At 49.5% G+C, this 18,776-nt stretch overlaps 2 protein-coding genes across 6 annotated transcripts in view; one reads left to right on the top strand and one right to left on the bottom strand.

The window, feature by feature from the left end:
- Ckap5 (cytoskeleton associated protein 5) overlaps positions 1–2,993 on the top strand; it is a 91,228-nt gene extending 88,235 nt beyond the window's left edge. For all 5 annotated transcript variants that reach the window (XM_075961373.1, XM_075961375.1, XM_075961374.1 and 2 more), the window contains 3 exons: positions 147–306; positions 1,987–2,138; positions 2,285–2,993. In XM_075961373.1, the coding sequence (XP_075817488.1) occupies positions 147–306; positions 1,987–2,138; positions 2,285–2,536 (564 nt within the window). In that variant the 3' untranslated portion in view covers positions 2,537–2,993. The remainder of the gene's footprint in view (positions 1–146; positions 307–1,986; positions 2,139–2,284) is intronic.
- A 2,722-nt stretch (positions 2,994–5,715) lies between these two features.
- F2 (coagulation factor II, thrombin) lies at positions 5,716–18,212 on the bottom strand. The gene is made up of 14 exons (XM_075963666.1): positions 18,104–18,212; positions 17,605–17,768; positions 17,081–17,105; positions 16,853–16,903; positions 14,600–14,705; positions 14,380–14,516; positions 12,339–12,656; positions 12,010–12,123; positions 11,807–11,933; positions 11,294–11,461; positions 10,752–10,925; positions 10,155–10,336; positions 6,080–6,150; positions 5,716–5,973 (listed from the first exon to the last, which is right to left on the bottom strand). Exons 1-14 carry the CDS (start codon positions 18,180–18,182, stop codon positions 5,833–5,835), a joined length of 1,857 nt encoding a protein of 618 aa, XP_075819781.1. The 5' UTR covers positions 18,183–18,212; the 3' UTR covers positions 5,716–5,832.
- Between the last annotated feature and the right edge of the window lie 564 nt (positions 18,213–18,776).

The raw sequence follows: 18,776 nt of genomic DNA on the forward strand, positions 1-18,776 counted from the left end.
CTGCAGAAAACCAGAAGGAGGAGTAGATGGAGCAAGTGAGGAGAAGGGGAGTGGAAGGGATTCAACTAATAGGTGGTGGTCTGCTTTGTGGAAAAGGAACACAATTTTACATCCATCCTCACCTCTTCCTTTTTCTTTTTTACCAGGGCTTAGCAGAGTTATATGAATATAAGAAGAAATATTCAGATGCTGACATTGAACCATTTTTGAAAAACTCCTCACAGTTCTTTCAGAGTTATGTTGAGCGAGGCCTTCGGGTGATTGAGATGGAGAGGGAAGGCAAAGGCCGCATCCCCACTTCTACAGGTGTAGTTTCCTCTCCTTGCAGAAATAGGCTGAAGGGTTGCGAGGTAGCTACTTACTCCATGGGCATTTTTGTTGGTATCAACTTTATCTTAGCTTGGTAAAAACTAAAGCGTTTGGTCTTCTCTTCCTCTGCCAGAAAACTCTGGCTGCACCTGCAGATCATGTGCAAGAACCACACTCTTACCTTCCACTCTGACACCTTGGGGTTTCCCACCCAGTACTCTCTCTTACCTGAGTTGCAGCAGAGTGCCCTCCTGATGTTCTCCCTGCATCCACCTTCATTTTCCTGTGCACATTTTCACAAGGCATCAGGAGTTGCCAGCTATATATTCCAGAAGGCAGAAATCTTGTCTGATCCCCTGCTACTTCTGGTACTTCATCCACTGCTCTCCAGACCCACCAGCCCCCTCTCTGTTTCTGAAACACAGACACATATGTATGCCTTAGGACCTTTGTACCGGCTTTGTCATTCTGGTGTGTGTGTGTGTGTGTGTGTGTGTGTGTGTGTGTGTGTGTGTGTGTGTGTGTGTTAATGTGAGGATGGAAGCCAGGGCTTTGTACATGCCATACATACACTCTACCACCGATGTATTTCTAGTCTCTGCACTAGTCGTCATATATATGGTGCTAAGAGAGCCTTGATCTCAGTGGTGGTGGTGCTTACCTTTAATCCCAGCACTTGGGAGGCAGAAGCAGACAGATCTCTGTGAGTTCGAGACCAGCCTGGTCTCCAAAGCGAGTTCATAGAGAAACCCTGTCTCAAAAAACCAATAAATAAATAAAATAAAAAAGAGAAAGCCTGTTAGCCAATTCCTTGTCCTTATTCAGATCTTGTTTTTATACTGTGATCTCAGTTGTGGAAATCTTGTAAGCCTGTTCTTTACCTGCCAAATAGCACCCTCTGCCAACTCACTGTGTAGATCAGATAGGCCTTTTAACTCCCAAAGATCCTCCTACTTTGCTCCTGGGTACTGAGACTGAAAGGGTATGTATGCCTCCACACCCAGTACATTTATACCACTTCTAACATAATTTGTTTAGTGCCTTTCCCTCTTGGGTAATATTTAGAACCCACATGGGAGGTACTGAAGATGTAGTTCAGTCTGTAGAGTGCTGGCCTGGCACGCACAAACTGGGCATGGTAACTGAGATGAATTGTTGTTCTTCTCCAAGAATATTGATGGGTAGTACCCATCCCTTGAGCTCCTTGCTGTTCCCTTTAGATTTGAAAACTCTTTCTCTGTTGTGTCATCCAGCCCAGACATAACCAATTCTTCACATACCTCCTGTTTGAGTTGGGTACTCATCATATACTTAGAATTGCCCATGCCAGCCCTGTGATTTTTTGGTATACAGTCCTTCACATAATGAAGGGTTTAGGCAGACAGCCCTTTTGGATCAGTTCTTGAAGTTTCAACAAGGTTTAGGTTTCATATTTGAGACTAGCCTGTATCACTAAGTCATGGTAGATCTTTGTGGATTTTTTTAGTTTTCAAGTACAGTGAAAACATTCAGGACCTTAAAATTTTTGTTGTTGTTGCTAGAGACTTGTGTGTGCTAGACGTATGCTGTGCCAGGGGACCCTAGAAATTGGTTGACTTTGGTAGCAGATTGGCTCTTGCAGTCTGGAAGTTGGGGTATTTGGATATCTACATAAGCTTCCTTCATTTTTCTCTCTAGGCATCTCTTCTCAGATGGAGGTCACGTGTGTGCCCACCCCCACAAGCACAGTATCCTCTATAGGTAACACAAATGGAGAAGAAGTGGGACCATCTGTCTACCTGGAAAGGCTAAAAATTCTTCGACAACGGTGTGGCCTTGACAACACAAAGGTACTGTTCTTTCTTTCTGTGTGGGAACGGAGAGCTGTGACAAGCAGGTCAAGGGCAGGCTGGTCTACCTTGGTATAAACTCAGGCAGAGTTGCATCTTGACTGCTTCCCCTGAACTTAGGCAGTCTCCCTTTCTTCTCTCAATAGCAAGATGACCGACCTCCACTGACGTCTTTGCTCTCCAAACCAGCAATTCCTCCAGTTGCCTCTTCTACAGACATGCTCCACAGCAAGCTCTCACAGCTGCGGGAGTCCCGCGAACAGCACCAGCACTCAGACCTGGACTCCAGCCAGACCCACACTTCAGGAACCATCACCTCCTCCTCCTCCTCCTCCTCCACAACTAACATTGATGACTTGAAAAAGAGACTGGAGAGAATAAAGAGCAGTCGCAAATGAAGCTGCCGTCCCTCGGCACTCTGCAGCTTTAGTTTACTAATCTAGAAGCCCTGTAGTGTGAAGTGGCCACTGCAGGCCCCATGTACACGGACTGTTGTATGTATCAGACAGCATACAGGAAGGAGTGGCTGTGGGCAGATGTGCACAAGCTCTGCTTCTCCCCATCAGTGCTGCCTCTAGAAGACTGACTGTGGGTTAGGTTAGTGTACAGACTTCCAAACAGCTGCACCCTCTGCTCAGACTAGGTTCCATATCTTTTTTTGTTTTGCTTTAATGGCTCATTTGTAAAATTGTCCTAATTTTTTCTAGCTTTCAGCCATTAGAAACTCTTGATAGTTCCTTCTGAGTTGTGAGCTCTTCTCCTGTAGCCCTGAAGGGACACTGTATTCTGTATGGATGCATGGCATGAGACAACTAATTTAAGAGTCTTTTATAAATAAAGTTTGCATTAACTATACCTATTTCCCAAGACGCTCCATGTCTGGGAGTGCTGGGCACTTTTTCTGTCACCTGTTTAAGGAAAGCTGGGTAGAAGAGGGTTTGTCATGACCTGCTGAGGTACACTTTTTCTTAACTCATGGGTTGGGGCTGTAGCTCCTTGGGAAGAGAATACTTGCTGGCCTTCTGTCCACATGCAGACCCAAGGAACAGAGGAAGCTTGTCTGTCCCTCCTTGTTTTGAAGTCTGGTCCTCTCCAGCTGATGGAGAAACAGCGTCCTACTGCTTTGCTGCCTGATGACATGAGATCGCTTTCAAGCTCAACTCGAGCCAACAGTTCCCACACCAAGGGAACTGGGTTCCCTGGTAGATCTGGACAGCTTGCTGCTTTCCTGCCTTCAGTCCCGACTAATTGCTTTATACTTGGGTTGAGGACAGAATGTGAACTGCAGAGTCCCTCTGTAGTTAGAAAGCTGCTTCAGGACGAGGAGGTTCTGGGTTCTGTGGAGACTCCAGGCAGGCTCCAGGACAGCTCCTACTCAGCTGGCATTCCACACAATGAAAAATGGAAGGAAAATGAATCTGGACTTTTTTCCATCAGGTGAACCCTGCATTGGTTCCAGTCACCATTTTCTGGTGAGCCCAAGGCTGCCTGAAATTAAACTTGCTTTATAGGGGAGCATGGAGTGGTAAGTGTTCACAGCAGGGAAGGAGGACATTGTTGTGAAAAGTGGGGTCTAGAACGGGCACCATTCAACTGAAAACTAAGTGTAAGTTTGTATGTCCTCACAGTGGTGTTGAGAGTGCTCTGAGTATTACAGGTTTGTTTTGAAACTGTTGCACCATGTAGCCCTGACTGACCTGAAACTATAGAGTTCTATCTGCCTCTGCCTCTCCCTCTCCACCAAGCCAAGCTAATCCTTAACCCTTCCCCCTAAAGCCCAGAGTAGCTGAGATACTATCACTGAGAACCTGTGCCTGTTTTTGTCCGGCTTTCCAGTCAACCAGAATCGCAGAATAAGTAAGAAACTCTTCATTCTCTATTCCCTTTTGCATCAAATATGAAAAACCAATACAGTGGTGGCAAATGCCTATAGCCATAATCCTAGCATTTGGCAGGCTGATCTCACGTGACTAGCCATAAACTATACAAGGAGACTCAGCAGACAGAGAAGGGAAAAGGGTTGGGAGGTCGGGATAATGATAGAGGTCCTTCCACCTTTGGCTTTTGTTTATCTATCTATCTATCTATCTATCTATCTATCTATCTATCTATCTATCTATCTATCTATCTATCTATTATGTATACAATATTCTGTCTGCATGTATGTCTGAAGGCCAGAAGAGGGCACCAGACCTCATTACAGATGGTTGTGAGCCACCATGTGGTTGCTGGGAATTGAACTCAGGACTTTTGGAAGAGCAGGCAGTGCTCTTAATGGCTGAGCCATCTTTCCAGCCTCTGGCTTTTGCTTATTTATCAAGACCGGTCGCACCATGCCCTGGCTCACTTTAACAGGGTACTGTGTGGACCAGGCTGTCCCTGGCCCTCCCACTAAGCCATGTATGTTGGTTGACCAGAACCCCTTGCCCTACTTCTGTCAGCACCTAAAGCAGACAGATGTTCAGGCTCCGTTCTTGCCTTGAAGCTCAGCAATGCATGCATCTTCTCACTACAGTTCTGCAGTGTCAACAAATTTCACATCAGCCAAAATTTCCTATCAAATGTCAGAGGCTGCAGTGCCACCACTTACACCTAAATGTCCCCAGTGGGAATAGGACTTTAATGCTATATAGATAGGACTCCTTAACAGTGACCTTGAAGATGTGTTGTGTGACAGGCCATCTCCACAATTTTAAGACTTAAATTTGTCCACAGTCTGTAAATTTAAACATTCTTTCCCCTCCTTACTACAAATTGCTCTAATCTGATAAGTGCTGTATAGAGAAACCAGGAGAACTTCCTCCCTCTCTGTCTCTCTGTCACACACACACACACACACACACACACACACACACACGTTGGAGTTGTAAAGGCAGGATGATCTCTCTGAGTTCAAGGCAAGTTTGGTATACATCATGAGTTCCAGCAGAGCCAGAGCTACATACTGAGACCTTGTCTCAAGCATGCACTCACACACATGAAGATGGAATGAATTTAAGTAGTTAATCATTGAGCCTCTTGGGGGCATATCTGTACCATTTTGATGAAATGATGAAGGATGTCAGATAGGATTACTAAAATCTTGGTTGTCATATGCAATCAACTAAAACACAAGCAGATAGACACGCCTGTGGGAAAAAAATTTTTTTTGGGCGGGGGTGGGGATGAGAATGTTTTGAGACAGGGTTTCTTTGTGTAGCTGTGGGTGTCCTGGAAGAGAAATGTTCTTGACTGGATCATTTGGAATGGGTAAGTCTCCCCCTAAATCTGAGCCTTGCCTTCTGGCCCAGCCTGCATAAAAGAACCTGGAAGAAAAAAACTTGCTTTTTGCCTGTTTGCCCCCTCTTTCCTCTGGCAACTTTGTTGATTGGTCCTGCTTCTGAGGTATTTCTTCACTGGCCTCAGGATCTCCTGAAGATTCCATTGTAGAACAAAGACCAGCTGAGACATCAGCCCAGGGTCCAAACAAATAGTGGATTTTGGGCCTTTCTGTCCAGGCCTTGTGTGTATGTGCCATGTGCAGCTCCGTCTGTTCAGTCCAGAGAGTTGCCCACCAACAGCCTGGGGACACTGAGACTTAACTAACAGTCACTTTTATTGAGAACAGAAACAAACCACAAAAATATTTTGATTGTTTTTTGTGATTTTTTTGCATGAGGATCCCATATTGTGGGTACCCCCCCCACACACACGTCTACCCAAATCGATCAATGACTTTCTGTATCCACTTTTTCAGGCGGAACACGTGTGTGTAGAAGCCATATTTCCCATTCCGGTCACAGCCTTCACCCCATGAGACAATGCCCATTTGATACCAGCGGTTGTTATAGGGGCTCTGAGGAAGAAAGGGGGGGATTCCAGTAGTCAGGTCCAGGCTGTTCCTGAAAACAAGTTCCTGCCCCCAACCTTCCCTACAGCAGCCCCTGGCCTACAGAGCTTACTTTCATGACAAAAGGTCCCCCACTGTCACCTTCACAAGCATCTCCTCTCTTGGTGTCATTCACCTTGAAACCTTGAGGAAGAACAACAGGGTTCAGGAGTCAGCCCAAAATGATTATCTTGACTCTTTTTCCTCAGCCCAGGTATCTAATCCTTCAGCAAACTTGTTGGCTCTGATCATCAAGGTTTTCCAAACTTGCCATTTCTCACCATTTCCACTATGGCCAAGTCATAGATACCACCAAACTGTTCCTCCTCCTGTACCCTCAAACCATACCTTCAAATTTAAGTAGACTACAGATACACCCAAACCTCAACTTAGTGAACTGAATTGCATATATAATCTGAACCACATGCAGGATGAGATAGAAACAAATCCTTCAGTGGACACAAATTAGTAATCTCAGAACTATGCACAAGCACTGGAAACTTACCAGAGGAAGACACCTTAGGAAAACAGAAGACTTTAGCTAGGAAGACACCCTCAATCAACTACAAAACTATCTGAATGGAATATCCTCAAGAGCCTGGCGGCAGTGGTACACTCTTTAATCCTAAAAGGAGGCAGAAACAGGCAGATCTCTGAGTTTGTGGCCAGTCTCATCTACAGATCGAGTTCCAGGACAGCCTGGAGGACACAGGACAGCCTGGAGGACACACAGGACACAGGACAGCCTGGAGGACACAGGGAGAACACAGAAACCCTGTCTCAAAGAAAAAGAATTCTCAAAAAAAATTCCACCTTGAACTCATAAATGTAAAAATTAAAAGTGAAAAAATCAGATGTCATGGTGTATGCTTATAGAGTCAAGAATTGAAAGATTAAAGGCAAGGGGAGCCATTTCCACTTAAAATTAGCCTCAGCTGCATGGTGATTTTGAGGCTGGCCTGGGGTGCATGAGACTCAAAAGACAAAAACGAAATGGAAAAAAAAGTGGAGAAAGGTGAAAAGTATGAGGTTAAAATGGTTGAGTATGGTTGTGCCCACCTGCAGTCAAGAGGCTGAGGTGGAAGTAGAAATCCATGATGAGCCTGCACTGTACTGTGTAGGAGAGCAGTTGTGCAGCATGATGAGCCATGACTCCAGCACCACACAACTAAACTAGGCATTATGGCACATGCCTGTAATCCTAGCACTGAGTGGGCAGGATTGAGAACGCAAGAGCAGCACAAGTTCAAGGTCGCTAACTGAATAGTGGATTGGTTACTTGAGAGACCCTGTGTCAAAAGAAACAAAGCAGATAGTGGGAAAAAGGAAGGAGGAAGGAAGGCGTGTTGAAAATGCCAGCTCCTAAATACAGAACCTTTAAAAGCAAAGATTACATAGGGGAAATAATAGAGCAAATAAAATACAATAATTACATGATAATGAGTTAATAAAAACTTATTTCATAAAGTAGGAAAATTACAGTCTTCATCACAGTGACAAAACTCATTAACATCCCAAATGCAAAGGAACCCTTAAACCCCAGGTCTTAAGAATGTTCCCTGGGATGTAGTTTAGTGGTGGGGCAGCTGTCTGCCTCAAAACCCTGGGCTCAGTCTGCAGCACCACAGTAATAAAAGTTTTCAAAGAAAAAGTGAGCCGGGTATGCGATGCCCCGAGGCAGCTTAGGCAGGGGGCCAACCTAAACTATACAGTAAAATCCTATTTCAGAAAAATAGTTTTTATTTTTGTTAAATATCTGCTAAACAGCTGCAGAGATGGCTCAGAGGCTGGAGCACTTCCAGAGGTCCTGAGTTCAATTCCCATCTATAGTGAGATCTGGTGCCCCCTTCTGGCCTACAGACTTACATGCAGGCAGAACACTGCGTACATAATAAATAATCTTTTAAAAATATATATCTACTAACAGCTCAAAGCCAAATGACTTTAATATAGGCACAGGTAAATCTCTGTGTTTGATGCCAGCCTGTCAGTCAAGAATACATAGTGAAACTCAGTACATAAATACATGTGACAAGCCGCTGGTGACACCCGACTCCACACAAATTCACACACATGTGTGAACCCACACTCCCCCCACACACACACACACTGTGAAGAGCCGCTGACGACACCCAACTCCACACATTCACACACACGTGTGTGAACCCACACTCTCACACACACACTGTGACGAGCCGCTGGTGACACCCGACTCCACACATTCACACACACGTGTGAACCCTCTCTCTCTCTCTCTCTCTCTCTCTCTCTCACACACACACACACACACACACACACACACACACACTGTGAAGAGCTGCTGGTGACACCCGACTCCACACATTCACACACGTGTGAACACACACACTCTCTCTCACACACACACACACACACACACTGTGACGAGCCGCTGGTGACACCCGACTCCACCCATTCACACACTTGTGAACCCACACTCTCTCTCTCACACACACACGACCTTATAAAAGATTAGAGTAGGAATTAATATTACAGAAAAATAATTTTTTTCTTTTCTTTTTTTGGTGGTGGTGGGGTTGAAACAGGGTTTCCCTGTGTAGCCCTAGCTGTCCTAGATTTAGGCTCGAACTCAACTAAGATCCACCTGCTTCTGCCTCCCAAGTGCTGGGATTAAAGGCGCGCGCCACCACCTAGAGACAAGCAATAGGTCTAATTATTTAACAAGTCAAATCCCTAACTAGTCTTTGTGCAACTGGAAGAGAATGAGATGAAACATAAATCTATAAAGTAAGGTGCCACAGAACAAAAAGATCACAGACACCCCAGCATTTCAGAAAGACAGCAGAGCAGATAGACTTGAGACAGGAGCAGTTCCCACAGCACTGGAGTGAGCCAACATTCTGGTCCTTATTTGAATGGAATTATACTCAACATTAAAAAGATGTTTTGTGAACATAATACAATTCCAATAAAAATACCCATAAACTCTTATTTGTTTACTTGGATTTTGTTTTGTTTTGTTTGAGACAGGGTCCCTCTGTGTAGCCCTGTCTGTCCCATATGTAACTTTTATGTAGACCAGGCTATCCTTGAACTCACAAGAGATCGTCCTTGCCTCACCTCCAGAGTGCTGGGATTAAAGGTGTGAACCACCATGCCCAGCTGTTTGCTTGTTTTTATGAAACAAGGTCTACTGTGGCCCAAGTCCTGCCTCCACTCACTGAGTGCTGAGATTACAGATGTACACCACTACACCTGGCTTCTCTAACCTCGTCCCGGAGGATTGCTGGGTTTACAGAACTCCAACCCCACCTGCTTCCCTGCTGCACCTCAGGACCCTGGTACCTGCATCTGCCCTAAAGCCAGGATCATACACCCCCGTCTGTGTACGACTCTCCGTTCACTTCTTCCAGTCTCTGCTTAGCCTCCACCTTCTTGAGAAAGGCCTTCTGCAACCCTCTCTGACCCCTGTATTTGTCTGACTTTGTTCTCTCCTCTTCAGAGCTGTTATCAAGAACTGATGCTCTCGGCTGGCATGCCCCCTTCTAGGAAGGAAGCATCCTCAGGACCATCTATTTGGGCCTATGATGCTCTGGGCTGGCATGCCCCCTTCTAGGAAGGAAGCATCCTTAGGACCATCTATTTGGGCCTATGATGCTCTGGGCTGGCATGCCCCCTTCTAGGAAGGAAGCATCCTCAGGACCATCTATTTGGGCCTATGATGCTCTGGGCTAGCATGCCCCCTTCTAGGAAGGAAGCATCCTCAGGACCATCTATTTGGGCCTATGATGCTCTGGGCTAGCATGCCCCGTTCTAGGAAGGAAGCATCCTCAGGACCATCTATTTGGGCCTATGCTGTGCACCCTCATCTGCTGTCTTGGACACAATAGGGATTCAAGAACTGTGTTGAGTGGCTGGATGAATGCCCTTTCCCTACCCAGTACCTCCGCTGAAGTACATGTATTGAGCAGGAATTAATGGCCACAGGCCAACACACTCTCCCTATCCTCACACCTCACAGCGTGGGAACTTTTACCTTCCTTTGGCCGTCAAAGGTCAGCCACTTGCCTGGAGTCATCTGACTTGTAAGTGCCCAGGCCTGTACCCATAGCACATCCCAAGTCTCCAGCCCCTGTCCCTGTTGTCCTGGCCCGAGACCTGAGGCTTACCAGCACAGAACATGTTGTCAGTGATGCGGATCCGGGTGGAGGCCTTGCACACGGGCCGCTCAACAATGGGCAGGTTTACCACCTGCAGGACGCTGGGCTGAATCTCGCTGATGCTGGTTGTCCACGTCTCCCGAAGGTTGCCCCAGCCTGTCACCCGCCCTTTATACCCAGCCTGCAGCAAGCTTCAGGGAAAGAGAGGGACCCCATGAGAATTGGCTCTGACAGCATCCAGAAGCCTCCTGATTGCCAACTCTATTTCCCAGAGATCAACACTTAAAAATCTAGCAAAGAGGGGCTGGAGAGATGGCTCAGCCATTAAGAGCATTGCCTGCTCTTCCAAAGGTCCTGAGTTCAATTTCCAGCAACCACATGGTCGCTCACAACCATCTGTAATAAGGTCTGGTGCCCTCTTCTGGCCTGCAGACATACACACAGACAGAATATTGTATACATAATAAATAAATAAATTTTTTTAAAAAAAATCTAGCAAAGAAAAGGACGTTTGCATTGAGACCATGAATCTGCAGCCTACAAATGTGTGCCAGGCCCCAAGGTCCAGAACCCAGGCAGAATCAGAGCCTAGGCCCCGGTGCTGACCTGGCTGCTGTCTGCTTGTCTGGCAGGCACACAGGGTGAATATAGTCGCTAAACGGTATGGGTTTCTTGAGCTTCAGCAGGGCGATGTCACGGTCCAGGTTCTCCCGCCAATTGTATCTGGGGTGGATGTAGATCTTTTCCAGCATGGAGATCTTTTCAATGTTCCTCTCATACCTGTGCAGACCCCAACAGAAAGGCCAAGATCTGTAGGCCCGCCAGTGAGAACACTCAGCCCTCTGAGGAAGGTCACAGTCTGCCCTCAGAGTCTGGGAGGCAGAATGACCCCTTCCTTAGCAGCCCTCTGGCAGCTTCCTCCTAGTCCAATATCTACATGGGGCTTTTGAGCCACGCAGGCCAGCACAAGATGGGCACATGTACTGTTCAAAGAGTCACCATTTAAAGTGGCACCAGGTTCTAGTGTCTGGAGTGGTCTGGGCATGGTCAAATGGGCTTTCTCACTTTCCCAGTGGAGCTATACAGCCACATCTCACCTAACGGACCCGCAGATCCCAGCCAGTCACCATCAGCCACGAACATCATACCTGGTGCGGGAATGCTTGCCAATGCGTACCAGAAGGTCATTCTCAGTGAAATTCTTGTCCCAGGGTGGGTACAGAAGGCAGTGGGCAGCGGTGAGGACCCACCGGTCACTGATAAGGCTGGCCCCACACAGCAGTTCTTGGGGACTCTTCCTGAAGAGCATCACCTGCCTACAGGGGAAGTAGTGAGCATTAGGAGCTGGGGCCTGGGTCTTTAGGCAGCCTTGGAGGTGGAAAAGGGGGCTAGACTAAGACTTGCTGGGCTAGGATGGTGGCACTTGGGAGGTGGAAATAAGGTGGACCAGAAATTCAAGGTCAGCCTCGGCTACAGGAGACCCTGCCCCCACCCCACCCCACCCCACCCCCCCCAAAAAAAGAAAAGAGAGAAAAGAAAAACTATGAGATAGTGAGACAGAGCTGCTCCAGGGCATCTGTGGAGCCAGAGCTTGTGAGCGCCAGGTCCTTGCTGTGGGTGGGCAGGCCTTCCACTGGCCCGCAGCTCAGTCCAGGACGCACCAGGGGGCGATACCCATCTCAGCGTCCCAGCCCTCCACGATGCGCCCATCTATGTAAGAGTCAAGAAGTTCCTTTTCCGTTTTGTCTTTCTGCGACTTCTTCTCGAACAGAGGCCGAAGGCCACAGTCTGCAGAGCAAGGCCAATGGTGAGGGGTCCACCATGCTATCCAGCCCTGTGTCCCACGGACACGCGCCTGCCTCACCTGCCTCGCCCAAGCCGAAGGTCTTCTCATCGAAGAAGGTGTGGAACTCCGCATCCGTGGTGCGCCCCCCGATGGACTCTTCCTCGTCCTGGATCTCCTCTCCCACCGCCTCCTCTGAAAAGCGTTGGGACCTTAGACCTTCCCAAGCCCCCCCGCGGGCCTTGGAGGGTGTTTGACTCCGAGATTACGAGCCTAGGTACTCCAGGCAGGCAACGGCCTCTCAGGACCTCCCTCCACTCATCTATGAAATGAGAACAAGACCTACCCCTCGCCAGGTTTCTGCAAGGCGCTAATGAACCCAGTTGTCCTCTGCCCCTGAGCTCTCTCACCACAGTAGTTGAGGCTGCAGTATTCAAAGTCGCCAGGCTGCCCGGCAACGTAGCACCACACGCCCTCCTCATCCCCATCAGGGTTGCGGCAGAAGTTTTCCACGAGTTTCACCTCCGGGTCGAAGTCCTGGAACTTGCTCAGGCCCTTGGCTGGTGAGCTGGCCCAGGCCAGGCAGGGGGACCCAAGTGTTGTTACAGCCAAATTCCCCTGGTACAGCCGGCCGCGCTCAGGGACGCATTGCTCCAGTGGAGGTGACAGGTTCCCCTTGGAACCTCCAGAGCGGGGAACCATCTCCACAGTTGTACGGCCCTCCTGGCCTGGTGCAGAAGGACACAGAAGCCAAAATTGGGGGAACACTCGCAGACCCGAGGAAGATTTGAACCCCTATCCTTGTGGATTCCACCTGTGTGACTTGAGACAGCTTAAACACCCCCAGCCTCAGCAATCCCCCCTCAATAGGCCACACATGCCTAACTTCCCCAACATTTGAGAGGAGACTGTTAAAATACACAGGACAAGCCGGGCGTGGTGGCACAAGCCTTTAATCCTGACACTCCCAGAATGCTTTCTGTAGACAGGCTGGTCTTGAACGCAGAGCTCTGCCTGCCTCTGCCTCCCAAGTGCTGGGATTATAGGTGTGTGCCACCACTCCAGGTTAAGGTTTTGTGTTGTTGGGTCTACTAGGGATGACTGTGTGGACAGGTCAATTTCAGCGGGCCTACAATGTATTTCCCGCAAGTGGGATAGAGGTAGAGTCTAGGCAGCTGTTTTGTTAAGATCACTTAAAAGCATTGGTGATTTGCTTTAAGACCTGTCTTGGATGGAACATCGCTGAAAAGGAACCTGCAGCTAGGGAAGGGATGTTCTCTACCACTGAGTTAAAGACCCTGCTCCTGGTTTTTCTTTATTTTGAGACAGGGTTGCACAAAGTTGCTAGGCTGGCCTTGAACTTTTGAAACAAAGGTTTATCTTTTTTATTTTTATTCATGTCTTGGTGTGTGTGTGTGTGTGTGTGTGTGTGTGTGTGTAGGCCAAAACTCCTTTGGATCCCTTGGAGCTGGAGTTACAAGTAGTTGTGAGCCCCCCAACATGGACGCTGGGAACTGATTTGTGGTCTTCTGCAAGAGAAGCAAATCTCTTAACTGCCGAGCCATGTGTCCAGCCCAAGGCTTGAACTTTTGACCCTTCTGTCCCCTGCCTCTCCAGTAGCTGGGATTATAGATCTGCACTGCCAAGCCAGTCTCTCTCTCTTTTTTTTTTTTCGGTAAGGGTTTTGAACCCAGGGCCTTGTGCATCCTAGCCAAACGCTGTACAACTAAACTACATCCCCAGAATTCGGCACTCTGCTTATATTCACACAGACATTCGATGGATGGCCACAGTCGGTCCTATCATGGAAGGCAGGCAGGACCGGCCGCCAGCTCTGAGGCCTCCAAACTGCATCTCTGTTCATTGTTTGCACTTTTCCATCACCATGATTGGGAGGGACTTCCTCAAGGAGCTATCAACACCAATGTGGGTACAGTGGAGCAAGGAGTGAAGTTCAGCTGAGCCTGTCACTCGAGCGGGGGTCCAGGGACGAACGGGCCCAGTCACACACCCGGGAGAATGAACCTCAGAGCACCTGCCGTGCCTCAGCGGTATAAGACATACACACTTGCTGCGGTATGCCCCTCAGGCAAGGTGTCTGCACTATTGTGGCTAGACTAGATACCCACGGGAGGGGTCACAGCAGCCACCCAGGGCAAAGCCTAATGTGCTCACTCTGTGATGTTCGCAAAGGAAGTGTGACTGCAGCGATGAGAGTGCCTGGCAGGACACAACCACAGCCTGGAGCATGAGGGAACCAAGACTGGGAGGGAGAAAAGGAGGTGACAGGCAGCCTGCCCAGGTCTCCCAAATGCCCTGGCCTAGAGGCCCATTCACTTTGACTCCTCCCCCTTGCTCTGAAGGTGGTCAGCATTGTGAAGCTCTTTCAAGATTGCCAGGCCTTTTGAAGAACTCTAGGCCTTGGCCTGGCCTGCTTCGGGCCCAGCTCACCGCAGACAGGAACACTACATTCTTCTCTCCGCACGGTGGGGTCTGTGGTGTAGCACCAGGGTCCCTGGGTGCTGCTATCCGGATTGCGGCAGAAATTCTCCTGCAGGTTGGCCCCAGGATGTGTGGTGAAGTTGATGCTGGAAGAGAAGGGAGCTCAGGGACCTTCCGTGCCCGGCTTCCCCTCCTGGCCTGTGAAGAGACAGGCCTGCCCAGCACTCACTCAGGCTTGTGTGGGTAGCGGCTCCGCCATAACTGGCACTCGATCCCGGAGTGAGTGACACTCACATTCCCAATGTAGTTTGTCCCCAGATCCATAGCACAGTGACCTACGGAAACACACACCTGAGTCTGCCGCAGCGGACCGAGGACTTTCTCCAGACCTTCTATGAATATTTTGTCTACCTCCCTGTCCCAGACTCCCCCTGGTCCACCACTGGTAACCCACGTGCCTTTTGCACCTCTGTAGTAGGCCTGTCTGCTCCACACCAGCCACGGGACAATCATGACAGACAGTCCTAATCTGGGCCCAGTCTCCCTGCCTCTGTTACCATAGGCTTTGCATACAGTTTCCACACTTAGAATTCTCTCAGATTTGTTCACCAACTCATCCCCACAAAGCTAGGCACAGCTCTTCTGGTGTGCTACCTCTGACTCCTCTGTGGGCACTGACTGTCTCTCTGCTCTCTCCAGCTTTACCAAGAGTCCCTCAGTATTTGTTATCTCTGTTCTGAGGACTAATGTATGCTCTCAGAGTCCCCAGCACCTCCCTATAACCCTAGTACTCAGCCAGCTGAACAAGATTGCGAGCTCCAGGCCAGATCATCTACACTTAGATGCTATCTACAAGAAGAAACCCCCAGCGCCCAATCCCAGCACAGTGCCTGACACACACCGAAGGCTTAGTACAATATTTTTTTTTGAGTAAGCAATGAAAATATGAGGCCTGGAGAGGTGGCTCAGTGGTTAAGAGCACTGGCTGCTCTTCCAGAGGACCTGGGTTCAATTCCCACCACCCACATGGCAGCATACAAGGTCATTAAGTCCAGTTCCAGGGGACTGCCCTCTTCTGACCTCTGCAGGTACCAGGACACATAAATGGTACACAGATGTACATGCAGGCAAACACCCATACATATAAAATAAAAAGATGAGTCCAATCGTGGCAGTGCACATGCCTTTAATCCCAGCACTCTGGAGGCAGAGGCAGGCGGATCTCTGTGAGTTTCAGGCCAGCACAGTCTATGCAGCAAGTTCCCAGACAACCAAGGCTACAGGGGTGGCAGAACAGGAGTTCAAAGCCAGCCTAGGCCACATGAGATCCTGACTCAAGGAAGGAAGGAAGAAAAGAAGGAAGGAAGGAAGGAAACTATGATGCTTAAGGAGTTCCCTGGCTGGGGCTGGAGAGATGCTCTTCCAAAGGTCCTGAGTTCAATTCCCAGCAACCACATGGTGGCTCACAACCATCTGTAAAGAGATCTGGTGCCCTCTTCTGGCCTGCAGGCATACATGGAGGCAGAATGCTGTATACATAATAAATAAATAAATAAATATTTGGAAAAAGAAAGAGTTCCCTGCACTAGTGGAGCCCATTGTTAGACTGAACATGGTTTCAGAGCGTTGTGCAGGGAGGCCGCTCTCTGAAGGCTCTGAGAAGTCCCTGAAGGACAGGGTTCCCAGCGGGCGGTGTTGGTTGCTCCAGGGACATCGTGACACGTTTACTGCCTCTGATGCTAGCAGAGCAGCAGGAGGGGCCCTGACCAGCTTCCTGTCTAAAAGAGGGCTTGGGAGAATAGAAGAGAAACCAAGGCCAGACGTGCAAAGCTTTCCTGACTGAGAGCTGTGGGCAGTGGGGAATCATTAGCATGGCTGGAGAACGGAAGCCAGCACTCGCCTGTAACCCAGGGCTGGAGAGAGAAGTTCAGGGTCATCCTCAGCATCTAGTTCAAAGCCATCCTGGGCTAGGGGAGTCCTGTCTCAAAAACAAAACAAAGCCCAGTGGTGGTGGCACTTGCCTTTAACGCACTTGGGAGGCAGAGGCAGGTGGATCTCTGTGAGTTCAAGGCCAGCCTGGTCTACAAGAGCTAGTTCCAGGACAGCTAGGGCTGTTACACAGAAAAACCCTGTCTCGAAAAACCACACACACAAAAAAAGAAAGACAGGAAGGAAGGAAGGAAGGAAGGAAGGAAGGAAGGAAGGAAGGAAGGAAGGAAAAAAAAAAGAAAAAGTTTTGAAAAATGAATGAACAAGACAGAGCTGTGACACAGGGTGGCCAGGCCTTAAAAGCAAGGCCCCAGACTAACTAATTCATTCCTGCAACAGCCTAGCTGACTGCCAGACACATCCTTGACCACAGAACAAAGAGCCAACGGCGGGCACTAGAGGCGCCGCTTCAGCCCTGGCTCGTAACCAGTCACGAATTTTCCTTTTCTCTCAGGCTTCCCCACCATCCACCCACCCTAACTCTGCCCCTCACCTTTCAGACAGTCCATGAAAGTGTCTCGAGTTTTCCTCACTGAATCACAAACTGGGAAAAAAGCAGAAACACTTGCTGTTGCCATGGGGACAGGTGATGAGGTGACTAGAAGCGGGGTAACAGATGAGGGAGGCAGGGAAGTGGAGGTGTGGGGGAGTTATGCAGCAGAAAATCCTGCCAGAAGGTCTCTAGCCTCCCTTCCAGGGGCAAACCCTACTGGTCACTCACCACTGTACTTGGCCCAGAATTCATCCTGCAAGGCAAGGGCTGGGGTGAGTCTCCAGCGGGAGGGAGCTCTGCAAAGCTCCTGTTCATAGGCATTAACTATGCCCTTCCCTCACCGCCTCAGCCAGCTTTAGTCCCCCACTTTGACTTCCAAAAGTAGAGAATATGAAGAGAGAGTCCCCTAGCACACATGACTGAACGGGGTCTCCTCCAAGCTGGAGAAGACAAGAGAAGTGGGCAAACCACAAGGGAACACAGACATGGTAGAGAGGCTTAAGGTAGCACCAAGGCAGATAGTCACAATAGAGTCCACTGCTAAAGCTGAAGCGCTCCCCAGGCCTAAAGTTGCCAAGACAGATTTGGGGTACCCATCTTACAGCCCAGTGAGATGGGGGTCAGAACGGGCGCGGGGTGGAGGCTGATGTCTCCTGTGGTCCCAGCAATCCGCTGCTGAGGGAGTCCAGGCCTTTGCCTCACCCACCTGCCTTTCCTCCCAGCGGCCAGTGTGGGGCCAGTGTGGGGCTCACCGTGGCACTGGGAGACTCCAGGGCCTCGAAGGCCTCCTCATAGCTGCACTGCTCCTCCACACACTCCCGCTCCAAGTTGCCCTTCCTTAGCTCCTCCAGGTAGCCACTGTTGGCTCTCCGGACACGCTGGAGCAGCGACAGTGCTTGCTGAGGGGCCAGGAACACTGCGGGGGGTGGGAGAAGTCTGGCTATCTTAGCCATTAGGGGTAGGAAGCAAGCCTGGCCTACCCAAGCTGGCTTCCAAGAAGGGACAGAGAATGCAGAAGTACCCAGAAGGCCACTGAACATAATCTGTGAGTTGCCCCATCCCACTCACCATTCTGGAAGGGAGAAGAGGGACCCCTTCCTGCCCCGTTCACCCGACTCCTCAAAGCTGGACATTCTGGTCTGAGGTCCACATGGGGACTGTCCCTGTGTTCTCTGGTCTTAGCCAGGAAATCCCAACTCACAGGCCTATCCCACATCCTCCATCATGCCCAGGCCTCCGAGGGGCCCTTACCATGCTGACTGTGTACCAGGCTAACCAGGGCAGCCAGAGCCAGGCAGCCACCTAGCCGCAGGCCTCGGACGCACAACATAGTGTGTCAGCTTCTGGGATCTGAGGGATTGTCCTAACTCTGTGGGTTAATGTTGAACCAATGTGAAGAAATCAGTGCAAGGGAGAGGTCAGGGGGTCAGGGCCTTGGGGACAAATGGGTAGAGATAGTCCTAGGGTCCGCCCCCGCCGCCCAAGAGGACAGGTTCTCCGGGAACCGGGATGGATGTTCTTAGGGAGAAAATCGTATCATCCACTCGCTTCTACCATTTATTAAGCTGGTGTATGTGGATGGAGGAGTCCTTCCACAGGCTCCTAATCCCGGCCAGGTGTGCTGGTGCCAGAACTCTCTGTTCCCATTCAACACGGTTCCTCATCCGCACCCTGGGCATCACCCTTGGCTGCGAACACAATGGAAGGCTATCAGTGGGAGTTACTGACGAGCAGATGTGTGCAGATGTGTGCAGATGTGTGCAGACGCGTGAGTCCAGGTGCACGAGGGTAACCGTGAGACAGGGTGGCTCTCAGTCACGGGGTGACTCCTCTTTCTTCCCCTCTAAGGGCACCGTGGCAGTGAACCGAGGCTGCCCTGCCCGACACAGCCCCTCCCCTCCCAACCTGTCTGCACTGCGTTTCT

This window comes from Microtus pennsylvanicus, chromosome 2 (genome assembly GCF_037038515.1).
Source record: "Microtus pennsylvanicus isolate mMicPen1 chromosome 2, mMicPen1.hap1, whole genome shotgun sequence".
Classification (NCBI taxonomy): Eukaryota; Metazoa; Chordata; class Mammalia; order Rodentia; family Cricetidae; genus Microtus; species Microtus pennsylvanicus.

What these genes read in the sequence shown, in the direction of transcription:
- F2 (XM_075963666.1), bottom strand. Translation starts at nt 18,182, where the DNA reads ATGTTGTGCGTCCGAGGCCTGCGGCTAGGTGGCTGCCTGGCTCTGGCT. An exon ending in TGGAGTCTCCCAGTGCCACG is followed by an intron (nt 17,106 to 17,604) that starts GTGAGCCCCACA and finishes CTTGCCTTGCAG; the next exon opens with GATGAATTCTGGGCCAAGTA. An exon ending in CGCTACCCACACAAGCCTGA is followed by an intron (nt 14,517 to 14,599) that starts GTGAGTGCTGGG and finishes CTTCTCTTCCAG; the next exon opens with CATCAACTTCACCACACATC.